The sequence below is a fragment of the Patagioenas fasciata genome, chromosome W (genome assembly GCF_037038585.1).
Source record: "Patagioenas fasciata isolate bPatFas1 chromosome W, bPatFas1.hap1, whole genome shotgun sequence".
NCBI classification, from domain to species: Eukaryota; Metazoa; Chordata; class Aves; order Columbiformes; family Columbidae; genus Patagioenas; species Patagioenas fasciata.
Window position 1 is genome coordinate 4,965,674 of NC_092559.1, and position 23,743 is coordinate 4,989,416.

At 41.7% G+C, this 23,743-nt stretch overlaps 1 protein-coding gene across 1 annotated transcript; it reads left to right on the top strand.

Moving 5' to 3' along the window:
* The first annotated feature begins 1,178 nt into the window (after window positions 1–1,178).
* LOC136114491 (nuclear factor interleukin-3-regulated protein-like) lies at window positions 1,179–23,657 on the top strand. The gene is given in 3 exon segments (XM_071801577.1): window positions 1,179–1,203; window positions 22,650–23,511; window positions 23,513–23,657. Coding segments are annotated over 3 exon segments (1,032 nt in total).
* The last annotated feature ends 86 nt before the right edge of the window (window positions 23,658–23,743 follow it).

Consider the following 23,743-nt stretch of genomic DNA (forward strand, 5'->3'; position numbering starts at 1 on the left):
CCTGGAGGGTTATACAATACCCAGCACATAGACCTACTGTACCACACAAAGCACCAGCAGTACGAGGGGCGGGGTAACTTCCCTCCAGCAGCCTCCATTGGCTACCCCCCGAGAGTGGTTGGCGTGGATTGGGGTGTTGCTGCTGTCACTTGTAGCTGATTGACAGGCTGACTGGCCATGAGGGTGCGTAGTTCTGATCTACTAACATACATCCTTTCATGTTGCCACACGTTCCTTCACTCACTTCAGGTTCCTCTGCTCTCAAACAAGTGGGACGCTGTTGTTCGCCCCTCCTTACTTGCCTCAGCTCAGTCAGGTGCAGGGCATGCTCCACTTATTACGCTGCACTGAAGATAGGAATGCATGCTTGGAGTGCATCATGTGTGGAAGCTTGGGGGGCAGGGGGGTGCACGTGTGGATGTGGAACTGTTTGCTCTGTGTGTGTGTGTATATGTCAAGGGTTTAGATTGCGGGGTGACAATAAAACCCTAGCAGATGTATTGTTAACCTCCTCTCCTCCCCCCGCTTCTCCCTTTTACCCCTCCTTCTCCCTCCCTTCCCACTAAGGACAGGCGATCGGGAGGAAAAGAAGGACAGAGAGAAGAGAGTTGGAAAAATTAAAAATGTTTTACTAATGCTACTAATAAGAATAGAGAATATAATACGAAATATACAAAACCAATCTTGAAAATCTCAGCAACTGCAGAGTCAGCACCCGAAGTCCTGGATTGGACTCTGCAGCCAACTGGAGCTAGATTCAGTCTCTCACTAGGGCTCAGTTCACAGGGATGACTAGCAAGATCCTCTCCTAATGTCGGCCATAAGCAGAAGGGAAAAAAAGGAAAAAGAAGTGACGAGATCCTCGTGATCTCCCACTTTTATATGAAGTATTCACGTGAACGGAATGTTATACTCCGTTGGTCAGTTTCTTGGTCACCTGTTTCTCGTTGCCCCTCTCGCGAGATGTCCATCCATGCTTATCAATAAGTTAGCATTCCATTGCTATGTTTACCAAAACATGTGTCTGGTTTTCCAGGAAAATGCAGCTAATATGAAGGCTTTAGCTGACAGGCAAATTCACTAAAAGAGAAACTTGTCTTTTAACAAAACCAGGACAGTATAACATTTTGCTGGTGTGTCAGTGCCAGGGCTCGACACCTGAAGGTAGCAGGTGCGACATGTGCATGAGTATGAAAGGCCACGGTAAGTTCGGTGCAGAGTTAAGGATTAGGTCTTTATGATAGAGGGAACTAACACTTAAAGGGTTAACCACATAGCAAGTGCCTAGCTTAGAGCTTTGTGTAGCCTATTATATTAGAAACAAGGCCTTATTGAAGAAAATAAACTCTGCAAAGATAAGAAGTTTTGCAGCATCCAGCAGTATCCTTGAGTAGACAAGATAACGAAGATCTTCAGCAAAGGGAGTACACCGATCCAGTTCTAACCAACTCAGCAGTTTGGGCTCCAGCCAACTCAGCATACTAAACCAAAGGTAAAAAGTTCACAACCACCAGGTGGCACCATGCAGGCACAACAGGGAGGAGCCAAGGAAGAGACTGTCACGATCCATTCAGTGATGGACTTGTGATGGTTCGTTTACCTTGATCTCAAAGCACAAAATTAAGGTGACCAGAATGTCGAAGGGTTATAATTCAATCAAACAGTGTTAACTTTATTATTTTGCCCATAAAGAGGCACGTGGTAGAGAAAGTGGAAAAAAAGGAAAGAAAAAAAAAGGGGCAAAGAGGGTTAGCTACCACCACAGGTCCAAAGGCGTCCCTATGGTCCCAGGTCCCGAAACAGCATCCTGCCGATCCTCCATCGTGATCTGTGATCCTTTGATGGGGAGATCTCTATGATGTTCAGTCAGGAGTCATCTTTTATGCTTCTTCACCCCTCCTCTCTCCCATGAGTTGAGGCCAATCTCCGCCTTTGTTTCGCAATCCATACTTAACTGTGCAGGTCCAAAAAGTCCTCACTTCGCTTACCAGAACTTGTCTGCGCCTGCACTGCCTCGCATTCAGGGGTCTCTTACTTGTCTGCTGGGTGACCTCAAGACCCTCTGCGAGCCTCTGCACATGCTTCTCTTCGTTGGCCTTAGTAACAGGGAGGAGGTGGGGGCAAGTTTGGCTGAGGCAGCAGGTGAAATCCATGTTCTGGACAGCAGCTATTGTTACCTGTAGTCCCAGGTTGGAGAGTCCTGTGCAACGCAGTTCTTTTTCTCCAAGTCTCTGTATAGTTCTTTCTCCAAGTCCCTGATGGCAATGTTGAGGCAAATACTGTTCTTCGTACTGACTCTTACAGGGACTATTGAAATTATTTCCTGGAACTTATTTTAGTAAGAACCGCATTCTCGAGGAAAGGTGATGAATATTTATAGGCGTTCCTGGGGTTACCATGAATATGTAACACCTTGCTGCATTTAAACACACCTCCTATTGTTAGAAGGCGCGCATGTGTGGTGGAATGATCCCCTTTGCGCCCAGCGCTGAATAAACATACCTTCTTTATAACCTCGCGGGTTGTAAAGTTTTATAGCTTTACAGGTTGTAAAGTTGTTTCCACACGTCATTTTGGCAATCCAGATGGGACCTTTTCTGCCAGGCTGTGTGATCGGTTGAGAGAAATGGATTTCCTAGATGTGTCCCGAATCTTTTGTTTCGGAGGAACTCCTCTCCAGCTGTTCACCACGGGGCAGACAGTGACCATCTGCATTAGCAGATAAGGTTTGTTTTACTGTAACGGATAAGGTATGTTTTACTGCAATATGGGGGGCCAGTAACTCACAGGGGATGTCCGCATGTGGCCAGATTCCCTGTGTTGGTGTTTGGTTTGGTGTAAGCAGATACCTAAGGGGGTTACTGACTTGACCAAATGGGGGTCAGCCACTAGTGATTTTGGGGGTAAATCAAGTAACCCTGAGACTTCTGTTGCGTCCCAGTTTCAGGAGCCAGGATGGACCTGCTAATGATTGTATAAGAAGCAGGAGAAGGGTAAACAGAGTCTCCAGTCGTGGGTTTGAGTTCCACAACCATCATTGTGGGTTCGAGTCCCACAATGATCAAAACTTTATAACATCTTAACCCATGGGAATTGAAATCTATATTGCTGTAACTGTAATTGGAATACTTATCGTGACAGTTAAATGTTGTATGATTAAGAAGTTTTTGTGCTCGGTACCATGCTTTGTGTGAATGAGTGCCTAAGACGCAGTCTGACTGCGAAGAGACCAGCCGGAGACGGACAAAGCGAATTATAGGTGTTTGTCGAACTAATAGCTAGTTTGGTAATTATGTGTGTTATCTTTATAAGTGCCTGGGCATTCCATGTGTATTGTAATAATCCTTAGAGTACAACTATCTGTACGATGAGCAATTTAGCTCTTAACTGCGTGCATGTGGTGATAAGGTTTTGTGTGTAATAGCTGTTACTTTTCTTTCTAGCATGCTAGCTTTATTCCAGCATCCAGACTTGCACAGCTCTGTGATAGGCTGTGTCTCATCTTGGTGTACTAAATTTAGCTTTTTGTATGCACACCAGGTAAGAAATCCTGTTTTGGGATAACAGTTGTAGTACCCTAGACTAATAAAAGCCTTGCCCAGTCCAGCTTGCTGCAGTGGCGGGGGGGGGAGCATGCCGATTGGGCTCCAGTGCACACTGACCTATTTTGTCAGGGAGACCCAGCGGTACCTCTACCCAGCTGAGCAGTGAGTGGCTCAAAGGTGCAATTCTAAAATCGATATATTGTCTTGAATAAGTGTAATTGTGATCTGTTTGCATATTTGAACTTGGTATGTGTCTGAGCTCAGTATTTTAGTTTGCATATTTATATTTGGTACCAAAAGGATTTTGTTTGGGGAGATAATTACAAAATGAGAACTGGTTCCATTACTAAAGTACCACCTTGCTCCCCCTTAAGATGCATCTTTACACATGAGAGTAAATTAGTGGGGGGAAGTGATTTGAATGTGAAATTCTGGGTTAGCTGTATTGCAGTTGGTGGTGTTCTGTGGATAGACTGATTTGGATCTAAAAATGAATGTAAGGGATTGATGCTTAATATGCTGTTTATTGACATCTGTAAGAAATTACAAAAGGTAGGAGCTGAGGAATGTAATAATTGCTCAGCTAATTGAAATTGCATATAAAGTTTATAGTCGCAGAAATTAAATGAAGAGGAAAAAAAAAAAGACAAAAAGAGCCCAAGCCTATGCTGTACGGCTTGAACATAAATTTCAAGGCCCAGCAGCTCCCACTTGATAAACTGCGACCGGAAGAAAAATAAATAAATAAATAAATAAATAAGCTGGCTGCCTGCTGCTGCAGTGGCAAAAAAGGGGGTGGTGAGAGCGGCAGCTGCTGGAGCTCCTCTCCTCCGGACTCGCCACCTGAGGGCGGGAGGCAGTTGCTGCTGCCTGGCCCATCCTCTTCTGGGCTGCTTTGTTGTGCTTAAGAGGCACAGAGCACTCAGATTTCCCGTTAGATATACACCTCTTGACTCGTGTCCAGAAGTAGGAATACAGCAGTTAGTGTTGTTATTTCTAAGTCAGTCAGTAAATGATATTTAGACGAAGTTACAGAAACTGAAAGCAACAGAAAGTTGGAATTTGGAAATGTTGTTAGATGAAGCCTGGAGAGTATTTAGTAACAGGGAAGAAGAAGACCATCGGAAGGATGATAGGCGTATGATAGTAGCAGCATTGCAAGAAAGTAGGGAGCTGAGAATTGAAAGGGCTGGAAGGTTCTGAAAGCCTTTAGAAAGAGATTAGTGTGCATGTGGGAAAAAAGGACTTTAGCAAAATGAATGTCGGGAAAGGTGCAGAGGAAGTAGGCAGAGGGAGAATCAGACTGTAGCAAATGTTGAAAGAGACTGACGGGGACCTGGGGAATCTACCCTAGCAGATCCACTGGTTATAATGAAGCTAGAGAAGGAACAAAAACAAGTGGAATTTTTAGTAGATATAGGAGCAACATTCTCAGTTCTTAATCAAGCGTTAGTGCCAATAAGTAACGACTACATAGTAGTAAAGGGAGCTACTGACCAAAGTGAAAGAGCATATTTTTGTGAACCTTTCAAATACAAATTGGATAAACAAGTAGGCATCCACAAATTTCAATATATGCCTAACTCCCCAAAACTTCTTTTGGGGAGACACCTATTGGAACACATGGGCACAGTAATCACATATGAAAAAAGGGAAATTATTCTGGAGGTAAATGATCAGCAATATGTGCAAATAATGATCTTGCTTTTAGTAACTGTTCCCACAGAGGACAAAATTAATGAAGAGTTTGTGAACCAAGTGTACCCTGGAATGTGGGCAACTGGTGTACCTGGAAGAGCCAAAAATGCCCCACCAGTCGAGGTAAAAATCAAAGAAGGAGAAAAGCCAGTAAGGATAAAACAATACCCTTTGATAAAAGAGGACAAGGAAGGAATTTGGCCAATAACAGAGAAATTCCTGCAAATAGGGCTATTAAAGGAATGTGAGTCCAGTTATAACACCCCTATATTGCCTGTCCGCAAGCTGGACGGGTCATATCAGGTAGCTCAGGACTTATGAGCTATAAACAAAATAACCGAGGACCTCTACCCAGTGGTGGCAAACCCATACACCCTTCTGATTGTATTAATGCCTGATTTGACTTGGTTTACTGTTCTAGATTTAAAAGATGCCTTCTTTTGTCTCCCTCTCCATGAAGCCAGTCAGACATTATTTGTATTTGAATGGAAGAACCCTAAAAGTGGATGTAAAACCCAGCTCACGTGGACAGTGCTGCCACAAGGATTTAGGAACAGCCCGACAATATTTGGAAATCAACTTGCTAAAGATCTTGAATCTTGAGAAGCCCCGTCTGATGAGAGACAGATGCTACAATATGTGGATGACATTTTGATCACTACTAGAACAGAGGAGACATGCATAACCTGGACTGTAAGTTTATTGAACTTCTGGGGCTCCAAGGATACCGGGTATCACAGAAGAAAGCTCAAACGTGAGTAAACCATTTTTTCTGTTCTCTCACAAGAAGCAGGGAATAGCCTTGGGTATAGTGGCGCAGGACCTTGGCCCATATTGATGAGCAGTGGTCTGTTTCTCCAAACAGCTAGACACAACTGCAAAGGGGTGGCCTGGATGCCTGCGGGCAGTTGCTGCAGTGGTACTGAATATACAGGAGGCCTGGAAATTTACTATGGGTCAGAAAGTGTCTATGCTAGTATCCCATACGGTGTCTACAGTTCTAGAAGCAAAAGGGGGACATTGGCTTTCCCCACAAAGGTTTCTCAAGTATCAGGCTATCATGGTGGAACAAGATGATGTAGAAATTATCATAATTAACACTGTCAACCCAGCTTATTTCCTCAGCGGTGATGTTGTGTCACGGTTGAGATGGAGAAATGACATAGACCAAGTTCTTCTGAGATGCAAGTAGATGCCATTTATTGCCACAAGTGCATTTTTATATCGTCTTTACCAACTCGTGTCTTTTTACTATTAGTTACAGGTTGCAGTAGCAACACCTCATTGGCCAATTTTGCTGTCATCAGTGTTACTCTTCTACTCCCTTCTTTCTCATAGATACATCCCTTCTTTCTCATGGGTATACCTTAACATCTTCGAGGCTAATCTCTGTTCCCATAATCTCTGTCAGGGAATCCACAGACCCACTGTAGTTTCCCACAGTTTTCCCTTTTTGTATTTGTGCTAAAAAAAGCTGGATGCCAACCAAGCATATGTGGAAAGGGTTTTCCAGAGATGCCATAGCTAGGCATATGGAGTCCTGGTCAGTCATGTTGGCTAAAGTAATACACATGTTAGTCTTTGTCTGTGCAGGCATCCAAAATGCAGCAGCTGCAGCAATCATCACTAGAAAGACAACACAGGTTTCACATTTCGTGCAGGCAACCATTGAGGCCCTTGATCTGTAGAGACACAAGCAGAGCCTCTCCTCCAGGTTAACAATTCATGTGGACCCATTCATTTTCCCATGCGCAAATCCCGTATCAACACTTTTATCCCTGGACCCACCCCCTCCTGAGCCACTAAGGAAAAATGATGTAGAATGGGTGGCGTCTGGGCATCATCAGAAACCTGCAAAAAATTTAAAACATACATGGCTTTGGTCAAGCGTACATCAGGTGGCTCACTCAACATTGCTCCTTTTTGTTTTTGGAGAAAACGCTTGAGTGTTCCATGGGCATGCTCCACAATGCCTTGCCCTGTAGGAGAATGGGGAATACCTGTAACATGAGATACCCCACAAAGTTGTGGAAATGAAGCAAATTTCTGGGACACATATGCTGAACCATTGTCCGTTTTTACCCGCTGCGGAACACCCATAAAAGAGAACACACGCTGACAATGGCATGTTATATCTTGTGCAGATTCTGCAGTATGAGCAGTGGCAACAATAACAGAAGAGAAGGTGTCTATAGAGACATGAACATACTTACCCACCCAAATTCAGGTATATGTGTAACATTGGTCTGCCAAATTTGCAAAGCTCAAAGGTCACAAGGATTGGTGCCATAATAAGTAGGAATATGCTGACCTTGACTATCAGGGCATGCGGCAACAATGGTATGTGCTTCAGAATTTGAGATGCCAAATTGTCATCTCAAAGCACGGTAGCCTTGGTGAAATTATGTGAGGCTATCGCCTGTTGATAAACATCAGGAACAGGTCCCAAAGCCACTGCTGAAACTAGAGAATCTGCTTTTGCATTCCCTTCTACTATGAAGCCTGGCAATGTAGTATGACTCTTAACATGCATAACATAATATTCATAGTGACGCTTCTGAATTTCTAGCCATAACAGTTTTAAAATACCAAATAGCTTTTCATTAGATACGTGTCCCAATACAGCTTTATCCAACCATTGTACAAACCCGGTCACATAAGCAGAGTCTGTCACAATATTCACAGGGCCAGGAAAGGCCTGAAACACCATGGTCATTCCTCTAAGTTCAACCACTTGTGGGGACCCTTCCTGATATTCTATCTGATGCTGCCATTGTGGCCCATCCTTCCAAACAATGGCTGCCTTGCCTGTCCTTCCCGATCTGTCTGTAAACACTGTAGGTCCATTTACTGGGCTTGACTGATTCAATTGCTTCTGACCAAATTTCACCTGACTGCCTAATTTAATCACTGGATGTGAGGGCAAATGGTAACTGATTTGACCCATATAATTCATCATAGCTGCTTGTAGTGCAGAACTATTAGCCATGCACCATTCGAAATAATGACTTTACACAGGAAGCACGATCATTTCTGGGTCTCTTGCCATTAATTCCATGCAACGTGATCTAATTTTTTATAATCACCTGAGCCACCAGTTCAAAAAGACCTGGGGCTGTCTTTTTTGATTTGGTTGGCAAAAAGACCCACTCTAAAATATGTAAAGGATCTCCCCACTTCTCATGCCATTGTGCGATCATGGTAAAAGGTATGCATTGATCAATCAAAACAATTTCTTGTACAGGTACTGTCAAATCAATTGTCCATACGTTTGCTACTGATTGCTTGTTCGACTTCCGCAATTAGCTTCTGTGTTTCTCTTGTCAAAGTGCATGGGGCAGAAATGTCAGTGTCTCCTCACAATAGGTGGAACAATGGTTGCAACTGAGAAGAGGGGATTCCTACATATGGTCTCACCCAATTGATCATTCCCGCTAATTTTTGCACATCATTCAGTGTTGTTACTTTTACTTGCAACTTTATGGGTTGTGGTGTCACCATCTGATCTAAAACTTTCATGCCCACATAAAGCCATGGCTGATGTCGTTGCACCTTCTCAGGTGCAACAATCAGTCCATACTGATTTAATGACTCACATGGCTTATTTTCAGTCTCACCTAATTTTTGTGGTATTGCTGTGGCCAACAAGATGTCATCCATATAATGATAACAATACCCTGATGCAATGTACTGTTCCTGGTCTTTTCTTCAGAGCTGTGCATACAGTTGTTCAAGGCCATTTGCTTGGATTTATAACTCCTACTTTCAGAGCCCTTTTGATAAGGCTGCATTTTTAGGAAGGCTTTTTGCTTAGACACCCCAGTCCCATTAAATCAGGCATTTTAGTGTGGCACACAACAAAAGCAGGTCAGTATGACATTTTTGATTGCTGCACTCATCTTTGGTTAGGTGGTGCATGATCACAACTGGAATGGGTGAGCTGTGAGTCATGGGGAATGATACTGAAGGGAGTATCTCAGCAGTGCTGGTGTGGGACAGAATGAGGTTGCACAGGAAGGTGTCCAGACAGGTTTTGAATGTCTCCAGAGAAGGAGACTCCACAACCTCCCTGGGCAGCCTGTTCCAGTGCTCCATCACCCTCATCGTGAAGAAGTTTCTTCTCAAATTTAAATGGAACCTCTTGTGTTACAGTTTATAGCCAGTGCCTCTTGTCCTATCATTGGTTATCACCGAGAAGAGCCTGGCTCCGTCCTCGTGACACTCACTCTTTACATATTTATAAACATTAATGAGGTCGCCTCTCAGTCTCCTCTTCTCCAAGCTAAAGAGACCCAGCTCCTTCAGTCTTTCCTCATGAGGGCGATACTCCACTCCCTTAAACATCTTTCTGGTTCTGCGCTGGACTCTCTCCAGCAGTTCCCTGTCCTTCTTGAACTGAGGGGCCCAGAACTGGACACAATATTCCAAATGCACTCTCACCAGGGCAGAGTAGAGGGGGAGGAGAATCTCTCTCAACCTACTAACCACACCCCTTCTAATACACCCGAGGATGCCATTGGCCCTCTTGGCCACAAGGGCACAGTGCTGGCTCATGGTCATCCTGCTGTCCACCAGGACCCCCAGGTCCCTTTCCCCTACATTGCTCTCTACCAGGTCATTCCCCAACTTATACTGGAACCCAGGATTGTTGCTACCCAGATGCAAGACTCTACACTTGCCCTTGTTATATTTAATTAAATTTTTCCCCACCCAACTCTCCAGCCTGTCCAGGTCTCTTTGGAGGGCAGCGCAGCCTTCTGGCGTGTCAGCACCTCCTCCCAGTTTAGTGTCATCAGTAAACTTGCTGACAGTGCACTCTATTTCCTCATCCAAGTAATTGATGAATATATTAAATAATATAGGTCCCAGTACCGACCCTTGAGGCACTCCACTAGATACAGGCCTCCAACTAGACTCTGCCCCATTGGCCACAACGCTCTGGCTTCATTCCTTCAGCCAGTTCACAGTCCACCTCACTACTTGATCATCCAGTCCACACTTCCTCAGTTTATCAGCAAGGATGCTGTGGGAGACTGTGTCAAATGCTTTACTGAAAACAGGGTAGACCACATCCACTGCTCTGCCATCATCTAGCCACCTCGTTATGTCCTCATAAAAGGCTGTGAGGTTAGTCAAGCATGACTTCCCCTCGGTGAAGCCATGTTGACTGCCCCTAATGACCCTCTTCTCCTTGATATGCCTTGAGATGGCACCAAGGATAAGTTGTTCCATCACTTTAAAAGGGATGGAGGTGAGGCTGACTCGTCTATAGTTATCCAGGTCCTCCTTCTTGCCCTGGAGTGACATTTGCTTTCCTCCAGTCCTCAGGCACATCCCTCATTTCCCAAGACTTAGGAAGATTTAATTCTAATTCCCTACATCCTCTGACTACAACCTTATATTCTTCCCAAGAGGCCAGCCCCTCCTTCCATGATCTATAAACTCTCCTCTTCCACTTGAGCTTACTCAGCAGTTCCCTGTTTAACCAAGCAGGTCTCCTGGCTTCCTTCCTTGACTTCCTATGTGTGGGGATGCCCTGGTCTTGAGCTTGGAAGAAGCAGCCTCTGAATGCTAGCCAACTATCTTGGGCCCCTGCGGTGATTAGGGGCGATGCATACCAGGACGCAGACAGAGATTCACGCAGAGGCAGAGATCTTGTTCTGGAAAAAAGGCACAGAGCCTGGCCAAGCAGAGAGCTGACCTAGGCTGCCTTCTTTAGTCACCACTGACAATTTATAGGATTTACAGGTATGGGCCTAGACTAAGATGTTTACAAATAGGTGTTTTTCCACTAATTGCTATTAAAAACACACTAAACTCATGTGATGTTTGTCTCACTTGTTTTTCCACTCATTCACAGACCAGGCCCAAGGACATTCACACATCCCATGCACTTGGGGGCTGTTATCCGGCCCGAGATACCATTCTCACAAGTCTGGGCTATAAATTTTTAGAGTTATGAGAAACGCCCTTCAAAGTAATCTTTCCAAGGCCCTGTATATATTATTATGTTAGTATTATGTCTTTGACTGTCCAGATGGTCATGTTAGTATTGATCTTCCTTTATCATCCAGGTGCCTGGAACCACACATCTTGCTTTCCCACATTTTACTTTCCAACATTTCCCCCTTTTTTGTTTTAAACATCAGGTTCTCAATGAGCGCAGTAAGGACCCTGGTTTTGTTCTTCTTTACATTCTGTATCATTCTCCAAATGATTCGGAGGACTACAAGCATATCCAATTCAAACGAAAACCCATATATGCAGATTGAGAGCTGAAAACGAAGTTTTAGGGTCTAATCACTTTATGTTATTAGATAATGTTGGCCATTTTGTCTTACAGTCCTAATTCTTACAAACTATGTAATCATTTTGCAAGGTACTGGCTAAATCCTAAATCAGGCCTTGCACATTAGCTAAGGCTGTTATTTTACTTCATATCACTCATAAACACTATAATTCAATTTCAATGGTGTTACACATATTAAGCACTCTGATAACAGAAAATACAGGTTCAGGTATCAGCTAAGGAGATTATTTAAATACAATATCATAAGAATAATGAGGATCCACAACGTGCATGTAGTCACTCACAAGAAACAAAACTAGAGGCCTTTTACTTCAGGGTACTCACAAGAAATAGTCACTCACTCAAATAAAGAAGTGAGGTGTCATTAATCCCAGGAAGTTTCCTTAGATGGTGTTCCTGTCTAAGGAAAGGACTCTAGTTTACAGACCCGCAGCTCCGAGAAGACCACTCAAAGGGGGTCTTCGGCGGGAACCCCATTTCATTGTGTGGTCAGATGTGGCTGTGGGCATTACAACATAGTCCAGAAGCTTCTCAGCTAGTCTGGGCACCTCCTTTGTTAAGGACCCTGTCAATTGACCGAGGGTCCCACCTCTCCTGACCCATCAGTTGGTAGAGGTGAAGCTGATTGACAACACCTTGGTACCGTTCTGGGTGTATATATGTGGGGACAGGCACAGTGGGGCACAGAAGATGCTAAAGAGCTGTCAACCTCCTCATTGAAAGCTCCAGATTTTAGGGGAATGTGTAACTGCCTCACAATCCAGCCTGTGACCACAGTCATCTGACAAACTACTTTGGAGTGATGGTGTAGTCACCTCTTGCCTCCAAAGTCAAAAGGGGGCATTCTGTTGGTGAGTTTGAATACCCACTGTGGATCATCATACCTTATGTGTCATTTTCTTGTTGCAAATCAACCTACAATAGAACATAATAATACAAATTACAAATACAAATAATGGAGAGAGCTGGTCAGTTATCCTAATAAGGAAAACAAATGCATTGAAGAATTTATCTTACTAGTTAGTAATCTATACAATTCTGATATGCTAATACCTCTAATTTACAAACTCAAAACTTCTTCTATGGTTACTTCAGATACCTCACACATTAAGACCCAGAATGGAAACAAAAGCTAAATTACTCTGAACTACACCTCCATACCCCCGTCACTGATAAAACAGACTTCTCTGACAAACAATTGTTAATAGGTTTTGCTGAAAATTTTTACCTGTTCCCAGGTAACATCACTGGCCTCCTTTTTCGGTCTCTTTTGTTTCTTCATTACCCTCTGCTACAGGGACAGATGCTACATCTCTGGTACTGGGTCCTGCATCATGTTTGTCCAACTTATAGAAAGATTTAACATATTTCGCAGGAAGCCACTTTGGAAGAAGAACACAAGCATACCCCCTCCCCCAGGTGATTAATTCTACAGGTCCTTGCCACTGACTGTTGTGCAGGGGATCCCGGTATAAAACCTTTGGTCTCTGAGATAGTGAATCTGGAACACGGAAGTGTTTTTCCATGCTGCGATAGAGGAGGGAGGCATAGTACGATTCAAAAAATTTAAAGTATATGTTGCATTGTCTGATTGTTCTTGAGGCATCATATTTCCCCCTTTTTTGTCTTAATAACATCTGTTTCAGTGTGGAATGTGCTCGTTCGATGATAGCCTGTCCAGTGGGAGAATGTAGAACACCTGTGACATGCGAAACACCCCATTGCTGTAAAAAATATTCCATGGATCTAGCAGTGTATCCAGGACTGTTGTCAGTTTTAATATGTTGTGGCACTCCCAGCATAGCAAAACAGCAGGTCCAGTGACGCTGAACATCTCTGCTTTTCTCACTTGTATGCGCAGATGCACAAAGCATACGTGAAAAAGTATCTATAGAAACATGTACATATTTCAAACGGCCAAAAGATGAAACGTGTAACATCAAACTGCCAAATGTCATTAGCTGTGAGCCCATTTTGGCTTTCATGTTTATTGGATATTTTTTTTCCTTACCGGAACAAAGTCCTGTTTGAGTTCTATCAGTGTAGTGTTGGCTTTACCGATACTTTGGTGTCCCATACTCGTGGAAATACAGCATCCAAAATTTCCTTGGAGATTTCTTGCTTGCAGCAAGCAGATCTGCACCATCCAAACAGCTTCTTGTGGGACATGAAACTGAACAGAATTCTCAGAAAACGTTATTTGAGCTTACAATTTACTTAACAAATCTTGACCCAGAAGAGGTATAGGGATTTCTGCCAAATAAAATAATTCAGCTGTTAAAACTTTCTTCCAAATTTAGCATTCCATTGGTTTCAAAAAACGGTATTTCCTTCCTTCCTTCCTTCCTTCCTTCCTTCCTTCCTTCCTTCCTTCCTTCCTTCCTTCCTTCCTTCCTTCCTTCCTTCCTTCCTTCCTTCCTTCCTTCCTTCCTTCCTTCCTTCTTTCTTTTCTTTTCTTTCTTTTCTTTCTTTTCTTTCTTTTCTTTCTTTTCTTTCTTTTCTTTCTTTTCTTTTTCTTTCCCATGACCTCAAAAACTAGCATGGTGAATTTACTAAGAAGTCTCTTAAAACTAGTTACCACAAGATAAGTCTAGTAAAAGATTTTTGGTTTAATTTCCCAGTTTTATTAGAACTACAGATCTGCTGGGGATGCCTTTAAATTTAACCCTCAGACTGCTCCATTCAGTATTACAACATTGCTGCAGTAGGGGGGAGAGAAAACCCCCCTTTAACTGCTTTAAAAGTGGGCAGCCAGGTTTTTCAATTTATTTTTTTTTTTCTTTTTCTTTCTCGCTGCAGTTTAGATACAGGCAAGGCCACGCAGGTGTCGTTAATTGCTGGTGCTAAGTGGGAGCTGCCTGGGAGATGCCAGGGAGCTGAGTTTATCTTGCAGCTTGACACAGGCCTGAAATTTATGTTCAAACAGTACAGCACAGTCCTGGAATATTTTGCTTTTTTATTTTCCCATTTCATTCCAGCCATAATACACTTTATATGCAATTCTAATTAGCTGAGCAATAGTTGCATTCCTCAGCCCTCTGTACCTTTTGCAATTTCTTACAGATGTCAATAAACAGCATATTAACCATCAATCGATTACTTTAATTTTCCTAGATCCAAATCAAGTCATATTCTAGCAACTTTTAAATATAACGTCTTCCAAGTTCACATCCATCATAGCATTTAGTTTTCTTTCCCATACCTCCAAAAACACATAAATTCAATGCGAATCAGAGTTTAACAACTTAAATTCTTTTCTGGTCTCAAAACTATTAAATAACAATAAGAGCAATTACTCTAATGTATAAGGATGCATCCTAAGGGGGAGCAAGGTGGTATTTTAGTAGCGGAACCAGTTCCCGTTTTGTAATTATCTCCCCAAACAAAATCCTTTTGGTACCAAATATATATATATATATGCAAATTAAAATACTGAGCTCAGATATGAAAACCAAATACCAAGTTCAAATATGCAGATGAATCACAATTACACTTATTCAAGACAATATCTCAATTTCAGCATTACACCTTTGGGCTGCTTACTGCTCAGTCAGGTGGAGGTACCGCTGGGTCTCCATGACAAAACAGGTCAGTGCGCACTGGAGCCCAATCGGCACCCGCCCCCCCGCTGTGGCAGCAAGCTGGACTGGGCAAGGCTTTTATTAGTGTCTCATCTGGTGTGATGCAACTGTTGTCCCAAAATCAGGATTCTTTATCCGGTGCGCATACAAAAGAGCCAGATTTAGTACACCGAGATGAGACACAGTACCGAGATGAGACAGAGCCTATCACAGAGTTGTGCAAGTCTGAATGCTTGAATAAAGCTAGCATGCGAGAAAGAAAAGTAACAGCTGTTAGACACAAAATCTTATCATCACATTCACGCATTAAAGAACTGAATTACTCACGGTCTTCTGTATAATCACAAAATCTTCTGTATAATCACAAAATGTACATATTGAGTCAATGGATTCTCATGATTTAGTGGTCTGTGAACTTACTGTACCATGTAACAGGCAAAGACTTATTTAAACTGTAATATGCTTAAACAGATACCTACAAAGAAAACAGGTTAATAAGGAAAAGTATCTCGCAGAGTTCAGCAAGTTTTCTATGACTTGTGTGTTATCAGTTAATTCTCTCCCAGCTTGTTGAAGTTCAAACCATTCTGCCTGTAAAATTGTCTGAAATGATTCAATGATCTCTTGTAGAGTTTTATTTTTGTCCTGCTCTTCTCGCTTTAAAAACAACAGTGTGTTATACTTCAAGGTTCTATTCTCTGGACACTTTTCCCAATCATCAAACTCACACAGCAGCCACCATTAATTACAATATTTCACAAGATCTTCCTTCCTCATGTTTTCAAGTGCTTTCCTATGTTCTAAAATACCTCCCAATACTAATTACTTAGGAACATGACTGAAAACAGTCGTTCCCGACCCCATCTCATAAGTAAAAACCATGAGAAGAGGGAGGGAGGAGGGGGAAGCACGGAGCGGCTTGCAGTGGAGAAGGAGGGAGAAGGTTTACAGTGCACTTATACAAACAATATCACAAAGAAACAACTGTAACAACAACCAATAAAACAATTAACTCACATTCCTGACAAGCTGCTTGATTTTCAGAAAGGCAATACACAGAAGCAGGTATTCCGTCATGTTCTGGTGGTTGTTATGATTTGTAAGTAACTGGAAAGGCGAAAGAAAAATCACCATGCTCCATAGCCTTTTCACGGCATTTTTGCATCACCCCTTTGTGTTCTGCTGTCTTAGTCATGAAAGGGTTACTGTGTGCTGTATAAGCATCATTAAAATCAGGCAAAGGAGGTGCTGAGAGCAGAGTTTTAGACTCCTGACCCAGCTCCACACAAATTCCAGCCTCATCTTTACACAGCTGTGATGGCATTAATGATGGATATAAAACTGACTGTTTTTCGAGATCTACAGAGCCTGACTCAAAAGGATGAGTGCTGTCAAGACTCAAATCATTAGCAACCTGCTCATTTGTGTTTTTCTGTCCATCCTCCCCTGTTTGCCCTTGCAGTATGTGCTCTGATGACTGCAACTGCGATAGTGCAGAGTACACACATCTCCAATAATATGTAAACTATTGGGAACTGAATTCTTTTGTGCGTGTAGCTGTTCCCCGACCTGTTTCCAAATTTTACTGTCAAATGTCCCCTCACTTGGAAACCAAGCACAATTCTCTCTCAGCCATACCAGGAGCGAAGCGACCTGCTTCTCAGAAATACGATACCCAGAAGAACATAATAGCGGCAGTAAAACCTGCAAATACAATTTATGTTCCTGAGAAGTGTGTTGCCCCATACTAACGCAATCCTGCAGCTCTCGTTCAACGAGGACTGCTTGTCCCTATCTATAGCATAGGGATTAATGTGGCCACAAATAAAATTTACTCACCCATCGGATTGCGTGGTTGCCGCCAAACACACTGCTCAATGAAGAGCCTCCAGGGGTCACACACTCACACGGGGCACCATTTGCAGCGATTAGGGACGACGCATACCAGGACACAGACAGATTCACGCAGAGGCAGAGATCTTGTTCAGGAAGGAGCGCAGAGCCGGGCCAAGCAGAGAGCTGATGTAGGCCTAGGCCACCTTCTTTATTCACCACTGACAGTTTATAGGATTTACAGGTATGGGCCTGGACTAAGATGTTTACAAAAGGTGTTTTTCTACTAATTGCTATTAAAAACACACTAAACTCATGTAATGTTTGTGTTGCTTGTTTTTCCACTCATTCACAGACAAGGCCCAAGGACATTCACACATCCCATGCACTTGAGGGCGGTTATCCGGCCCGAGATACCATTCTCACGAGTCTGGTCTATAACTTTTTACACTTATGAGAAACGTCCTTCAAAGTAATCTGTCCAAGGCCCTGTATATATTATTATGTTAGTATTATGTCTTTGACTGTCCGGATGGTCATGTTAGTATTGATCTTTCTTTATCATCCAGGTGGCTGGAACCACACATCTTGCTTTCCCACATTTTACTTTCCAACAGGCCCCTTTACCTTCAAGTACCCTTGCCCACGGGATTTTGCCTAGCAATTGCTTGAAAAGGCTGAAGTTGAGCTTGGATAACCTATAATAGCATTTCATCCAGTTCCCTACGCAGTGTTTCCAGAAAGTATGAACTTCATTTGCTTCACATTGCCTAGACCCTCTTGCCCACTATTTTGGTGGAGTCAGCATGAAAGTTTTTCTTCAGCAGGTAAAGAATTTCACTGAAGGTGCTAGATATAAGGCAAGGAAGAGTACATTGGATGATTTCATTAGAGGTTGGTTTGGGCTTTGGAGGCCACATACTCAGTTAAAGAGGAATTCTTAATTATTATAGACCTGAAAGGTACAGAATTTCATGGCATACTTTGTCTATGAAAAGTAGTAGTGGTAGAGGAGCTTCAAAATGTTTAAGCACTGTTAAAGTTAGGCTGTGTATCCATCAACTAAAATTAAACTCAGTTTCCTTCTGTGTATGTGATTAATATTATAACTGTACCTCATAAAAGTCTTGAGAGAGGTAGCAAATGTTTTTAAAATGCTTTGCAGATAAAAAAGTAAAAAATATATTCTTCAAATTACAGAGTACAAACTGGTCATGCTTGCGTATCTATGAGCAGGTTCTATACCAGCCCTGGTATGTGAACAAAGTTTTAAAATACATTATCTTGGACAGAATGCTAGCAATAACATAATTAATGATACCTATGTGGAACATGGAAAACAACAACTAGAAATATGTGCAGACATGTGGGGGACTACGGTGGGTCTGTGGATTCCCTGACGGAGGACATAGGAACATAAATTAGCCTTGAAGATATAAAGGACTACCCGTGAGAAAGATGGGAGTAAAGGAGTATCCGGAGATGTTAAGGATGTACCCGTGAGAGAGAAGGGAGTAGAAGAGTAACATTGATGATAGCAAAAATAGCCAATGAGATGTTACTGCTGTAACTTGTAACTAATACTGAAGAGACACATGAATTGATAAAACTGTATAAAAATGCACTTGTGGCAATAAATGGCATCTACTACTTTAATCCTGGAAGAACTTGGTCCATGTCATTTGTCCGTCTCAACCACGTCATACGGTGACCCTGACGTGATCTTGCTTGAAGAAGGATCTCGCATGAAGAAGAGACAGCGGTGAAACTGTGACAGCTGAAGACGAGCTGTGGAGACGGAGCTTGGTACAGCTGATAGAGCAGCAGGGGAGAGATGCCAAAGATCCGGATCCTTGAAAAGACACCACGCCAAGAGTTGGTGAGCTACCGGGAACAGGGCGGGTGGAACTTAACTAAAGAAGAGGGTATTATATTATCTACATGAAAGTTGCTTCTGAAGAAGCAGGCTATTAGCCTTCTGGAATTGACTTTATGAAGGACTATGTTACTATGGGGCAAAGCACTAGTGAAAGATCAAAAGAAACAACTGACAATATGACTGACCAGGACTCCATATGCCTAGCTATGGCATCTCCGGAAAACCTGTTCCACACATGCTTAGTTGGCGTCTTCCTTGATGACTACAGCAGCATCACACGACTGTTTCAAAATAGTGGTCGGTGCAGAGGCATTGCAACGAACTGTAGTAATACCAACATGGCACTTTGGATTAATTGCCTCCTGGAAGCAGATATTGAACCACAGGAACTGGAATTGCTGGCATCTATGCCCATGGATGCTTGTATCAACCTGGTTTGTGAAAAATGTCAGAACTGAAAAATGTCAGAACAATATACAAGAACATGAATGGATAAACTGCAAAATATTAATGCTACCCTTGGTGCCTATAGAAATGAAAGTCAATGGTGTAATGCCTCATGGAAGAATCCAAGGGGTGTCATTGATAGTGTGGGAGAGCAACCCCAAAACCTCCTGTATGGTGTATTCTTGATCTGTGGAGACAGAGCCTGGCCAGGAATTCCTTCTAATGCTGTTGGAGGACTGTGTATTTTGGGACGATTAACTCTCTTAATGCCCAATGTATCTGTGATAATAGATCACAGAAGAGCAAGATGAGAAAAACACTTTTTGCATGTATATGAGTCAAAATGTGATGATAATGTAGATTTTTGGGGATCAGGGTTAAGGGTTTTAGGATCTCTTGTATCTAGTATTGGCACAGCTAAAGCTTTACATACTTTAGAAAAATTAGAATGCTGGCTAGTTAAGCAAACTAATAGAACTTCTAAGGCTTTAAGTGGACTTTTGTTAGATGTAGATTCCGTAAGACATGCCACATGGCAGAGTAGAGCTGCGATAGACTTTTTGTTGTTAGTTCAAGGACATGGGCGTGAAGATTTTGATGGGATTCATTAAATAACGAATTGGTAAAACTGTATAAAAATGCACTTGTGGCAATAAATGGCATCTACTACTTTCATCCTGGAAGAATTTTGTCTATGTCATTTGTCTGTCTCAACCATTATACAGACATATAAATGTGAGCTTTTATTGGTTTTTGACACTTTGCTACATAGTGGTTTGAGCTGTTTTTTTTTTATTAAAAAGGCAGTGATAAATGCATAGTTCTTTAAAATGGGATATTATTAGGTTGGTGCAAAAGTAATTGTGGTGTTAGACTGAGAATTTCAAATCATTATAATTAGGCTCAAACACATCTTTATTAATCAAAATACGAATCATTACAGTCAACACATTTTTAGCAATGAGAAATAAATTTGTTTATTCCTGTAGCTTAAAAATCTGTACTTCGAGATTCGACGAACTCTTGGAAAGAATTTTCTGCATCCTGTTTGTTGTGGAAGCGTTTTCTCTGCAAAAAAGTTGTTGAGATGCTTGAAGAAGTGGTAGCTGGTTGGCAAGAGGTCAGGTGAATGTGGCGGATGAGGCAAAACTTCGTAGCCCAATTCATTCAACTTCTGAAGCATTGGTTGTGCAATGTGTGGTCAGGTGGTGTTGTGGAGACAAATTGGATCCTTTCTGTTAACTGATGCTGGCTGCAGGCATTACAGTTTTCAGTGCATCTCATCAATTTGCTTAGCATACTTCTCAAATGCCATGAGTTCGCCACGATTCCGAAAACTGTAGTGGTTCAGACTGGCAGTAGACCACCAAAGAGTGACCATGACCTTTTTTGGGTTCACGTTTGGCTTTGGGAAGTGCTTTGGAGGTTCTTCTCAGTCCAACCACTGAACCGTTTGTCACTGGTTGTCATATACAATCCACTTTTCGTCGCACGTCACAATCTGATCGAGAAATGGTTCATTGTTGTTGCGTGGAATAAGAGAAGACGACACTTCAAAAAGATGATTTTTTTATTTTTTATTGACCGTAGAATGGTCAACATTGAGTTCTTTGGCAACTTCTTGTGTAGTTGTAAGAGGATCATAGTCGCTAATTGCTCTCAACTGGTCGTTGTTAACTTCCAATGGCCAGCCACTGCGCTCCTCATTTTCAAGGCTCTCATCTCCTTTGCAAAACTTCTTGGACCACCACTGCACTGTACATTTGTTAACAGTTCCTGGGCCAAATGCACTGTTTATGTTGCAAGTTGTCTCTGCTGTTTCATGACCCATTTTGAACTCGGATAAGAAAATTGCTTGAATTTGCTTTTTGTCTAACATAATTTCCATAGTCCAAAATAAATTTCAAATCAACAGCAATAAGTCAGTAGCAAAAAAAACATCATAAAGCAAGAAAAGTTCATTAAGATGATGTATAACATAACTGCATTTCTTTAAGAATGTATTCCAATATCAAACAGCAAATTTCAACAATGCAAAAACCACAATTCCTTTTGCACCAACCTAATATTTAGTTATTTTGCCTTTTTTTAAAAAGAGGACTGAGGTCACAGCTTTACAAAAGTGAAGATTGTTTGAAAGCATCTGACTGCTTGAAATGGGATTTAATTTAGTTTTGTGGAATTGGTATCAAAATGTTGGAACAACATAATTAAATAATTGGATATCTCATTACAGAATATGTTTTGAAAAAATAAACTTGAAGTTAATGTGAATTATTTTGAAAAAAAACAAATAATAACATGCAGTTACTCTGGAGAAACATATATGTATGTGTGGAGACCTATGTGTGCATTGTAAAGCAGAACTGACTTAATTAAATTACAAAGAACAGAGGCAAGATTGAAGGACTATGTCACAACCCTTTGACACTTTTCAGATATTACAATCTGGATATGCAAGTCCCCAGGGTCAGATTCCTGCTGTACTATTTTGACATGGATAGATTAAATTTTCCTGATTTCTGCATCTGTAATTTCTTGCTTAAATAATATTAATTCTATGGAAGTCTCATTAATATTTGGATCTGGGATTGTGTGGAGGGGTTTCGTTAGATGGAGATATGTTGCTGAATTAGTCAGGCCCAAAGGAATCTCAAGGCCACTTTGAGAAGCTGAGAACAGAATCTGTTGTGAGAAAGAGGGGCGTTTCTTCATTAACAGGGCCTCAGCATGGCGTGAGTCATCGGACCTATCATCGGTGGGGCTCCAGCGTGTGGACTGCCCATGATACTCATTTAGCGAATCCATGCTTGGAGCGTGGACGCGTGATTAGAGAATAGTTGCGTATATAAGGAGGCTTGTTTCTGTAATAAATGGCTTTGCGTGATTCACATTGAATAGGAATGCTGAGTCCTTTATCGCTCCAACAGGATTGTATCCTGCTTCTATTGAATTCAATGGCAAAATTGCTGTGGGAACAAGACTGGATCTTTATTTGACAGGGTTGAGTGTTTTTACATTGCTACTTTGGCACTCAGTGACATGAACATCAAACAACAACAACAAAAAATCTTTAACAATGACTCATGTAAGATAGTATTAAATGTTGGTTTTATAATACTTTATGTGGGAGTGCTAAAGCAATTGAAAAATTAATTATAAGGGAAAATATTGGAATTTGAAATATAATCAGAGGAATCATTACAGTTCATTAATTTACATATAAATACTGATGTTTTCCAGTGGAATTATAAAATGTAAGTGAAGTGAAATGGCCATTTTTATTGAAGATGTTTTACTGTTATCATCAGATGGAATTTAATTTGTTTAGACTCACTATTGGGTTGATCCACAAGGAGAACTATTAACTGGGGCGTCTGCAGCCTATGCCCAAAAGATAGAGAAAATCAGTATCTCAGCCACTGTGTATTTCCAAGATTATCAAAGTTCCAAATCAAATATTAACTCATTTGTGGATGAACATGAACCATCTATAGTTGGTAGTAGTTGTATTTCTGTCATTAAACATTTTCCTCAAAGCTCTGTGTCTGATATGTCTGAAATATCATCAGTAGAGCATACTCAATCAAGTTGTATGCAAAACAACTGCAGAAGTCCTGAAAACAAGTTCCAGATTATAGAACAGGAGCATATGGATTTAGAGAGAGAGCCAAGAGATGACAGAAGTTCACAGAAAGCATCCATATATCCACACTGCATGGGAACTACCTTTAATATGTACTCACATTCTTCTCTTCTGTTCCAAGTCAATAGGTCCTCCAGTAATTCCCCCAGAACTTCAGAAACTGATGACAGTGCAGTTGGAAAGTCATCTGATGGAGAAGATGAACAGCAGGTTCCTAAGGGTCCAATCCATTTCTCAGTTGAACATAAAAATATTTGTGTCACAGTTAAAGTTCCAGAAATGAATTCTTCAGCTTTGCCTCACAAGCTTCAAATTAAAGCCAAAGCCATGCAAGTTAAAGTGGAAGCAGTAGATAATGACTATGATGCTGCACAGAAGCTATCATCACCTATTGATATGTCATCAAAAACACATGTTGAGCTTGAAAAACACACTGCACAAAACTCAGTGGATTCTCACACTCCTCTCTCAGTTAAAGTGGCTAATATCCAAGACTGGTCTCTCAAACCAAAATTCTGGCATCAAAAGGAACTCAAGGTAAGAATTCAGAGTGGTTGCAAAACTGAAATTGTTGAAAGACAGTATCTTCAGTGTCTCTGAGTCAGAGAATGTGTATTTGAAGCAGGGCATAACAAACTTATCTGGAGACGTTGCTTCCCTTAAGAGACTTATAACTACAGAACAAATCTCTGCATCAGACTGTTTAAGTTACCACTGAATAAAGGCTCAATGTTGTTTTTTAAAAACAATGTTATTTGCAGTAAATCAATGTTTTGTATTATGCTGACTTATCACTGGACTTGT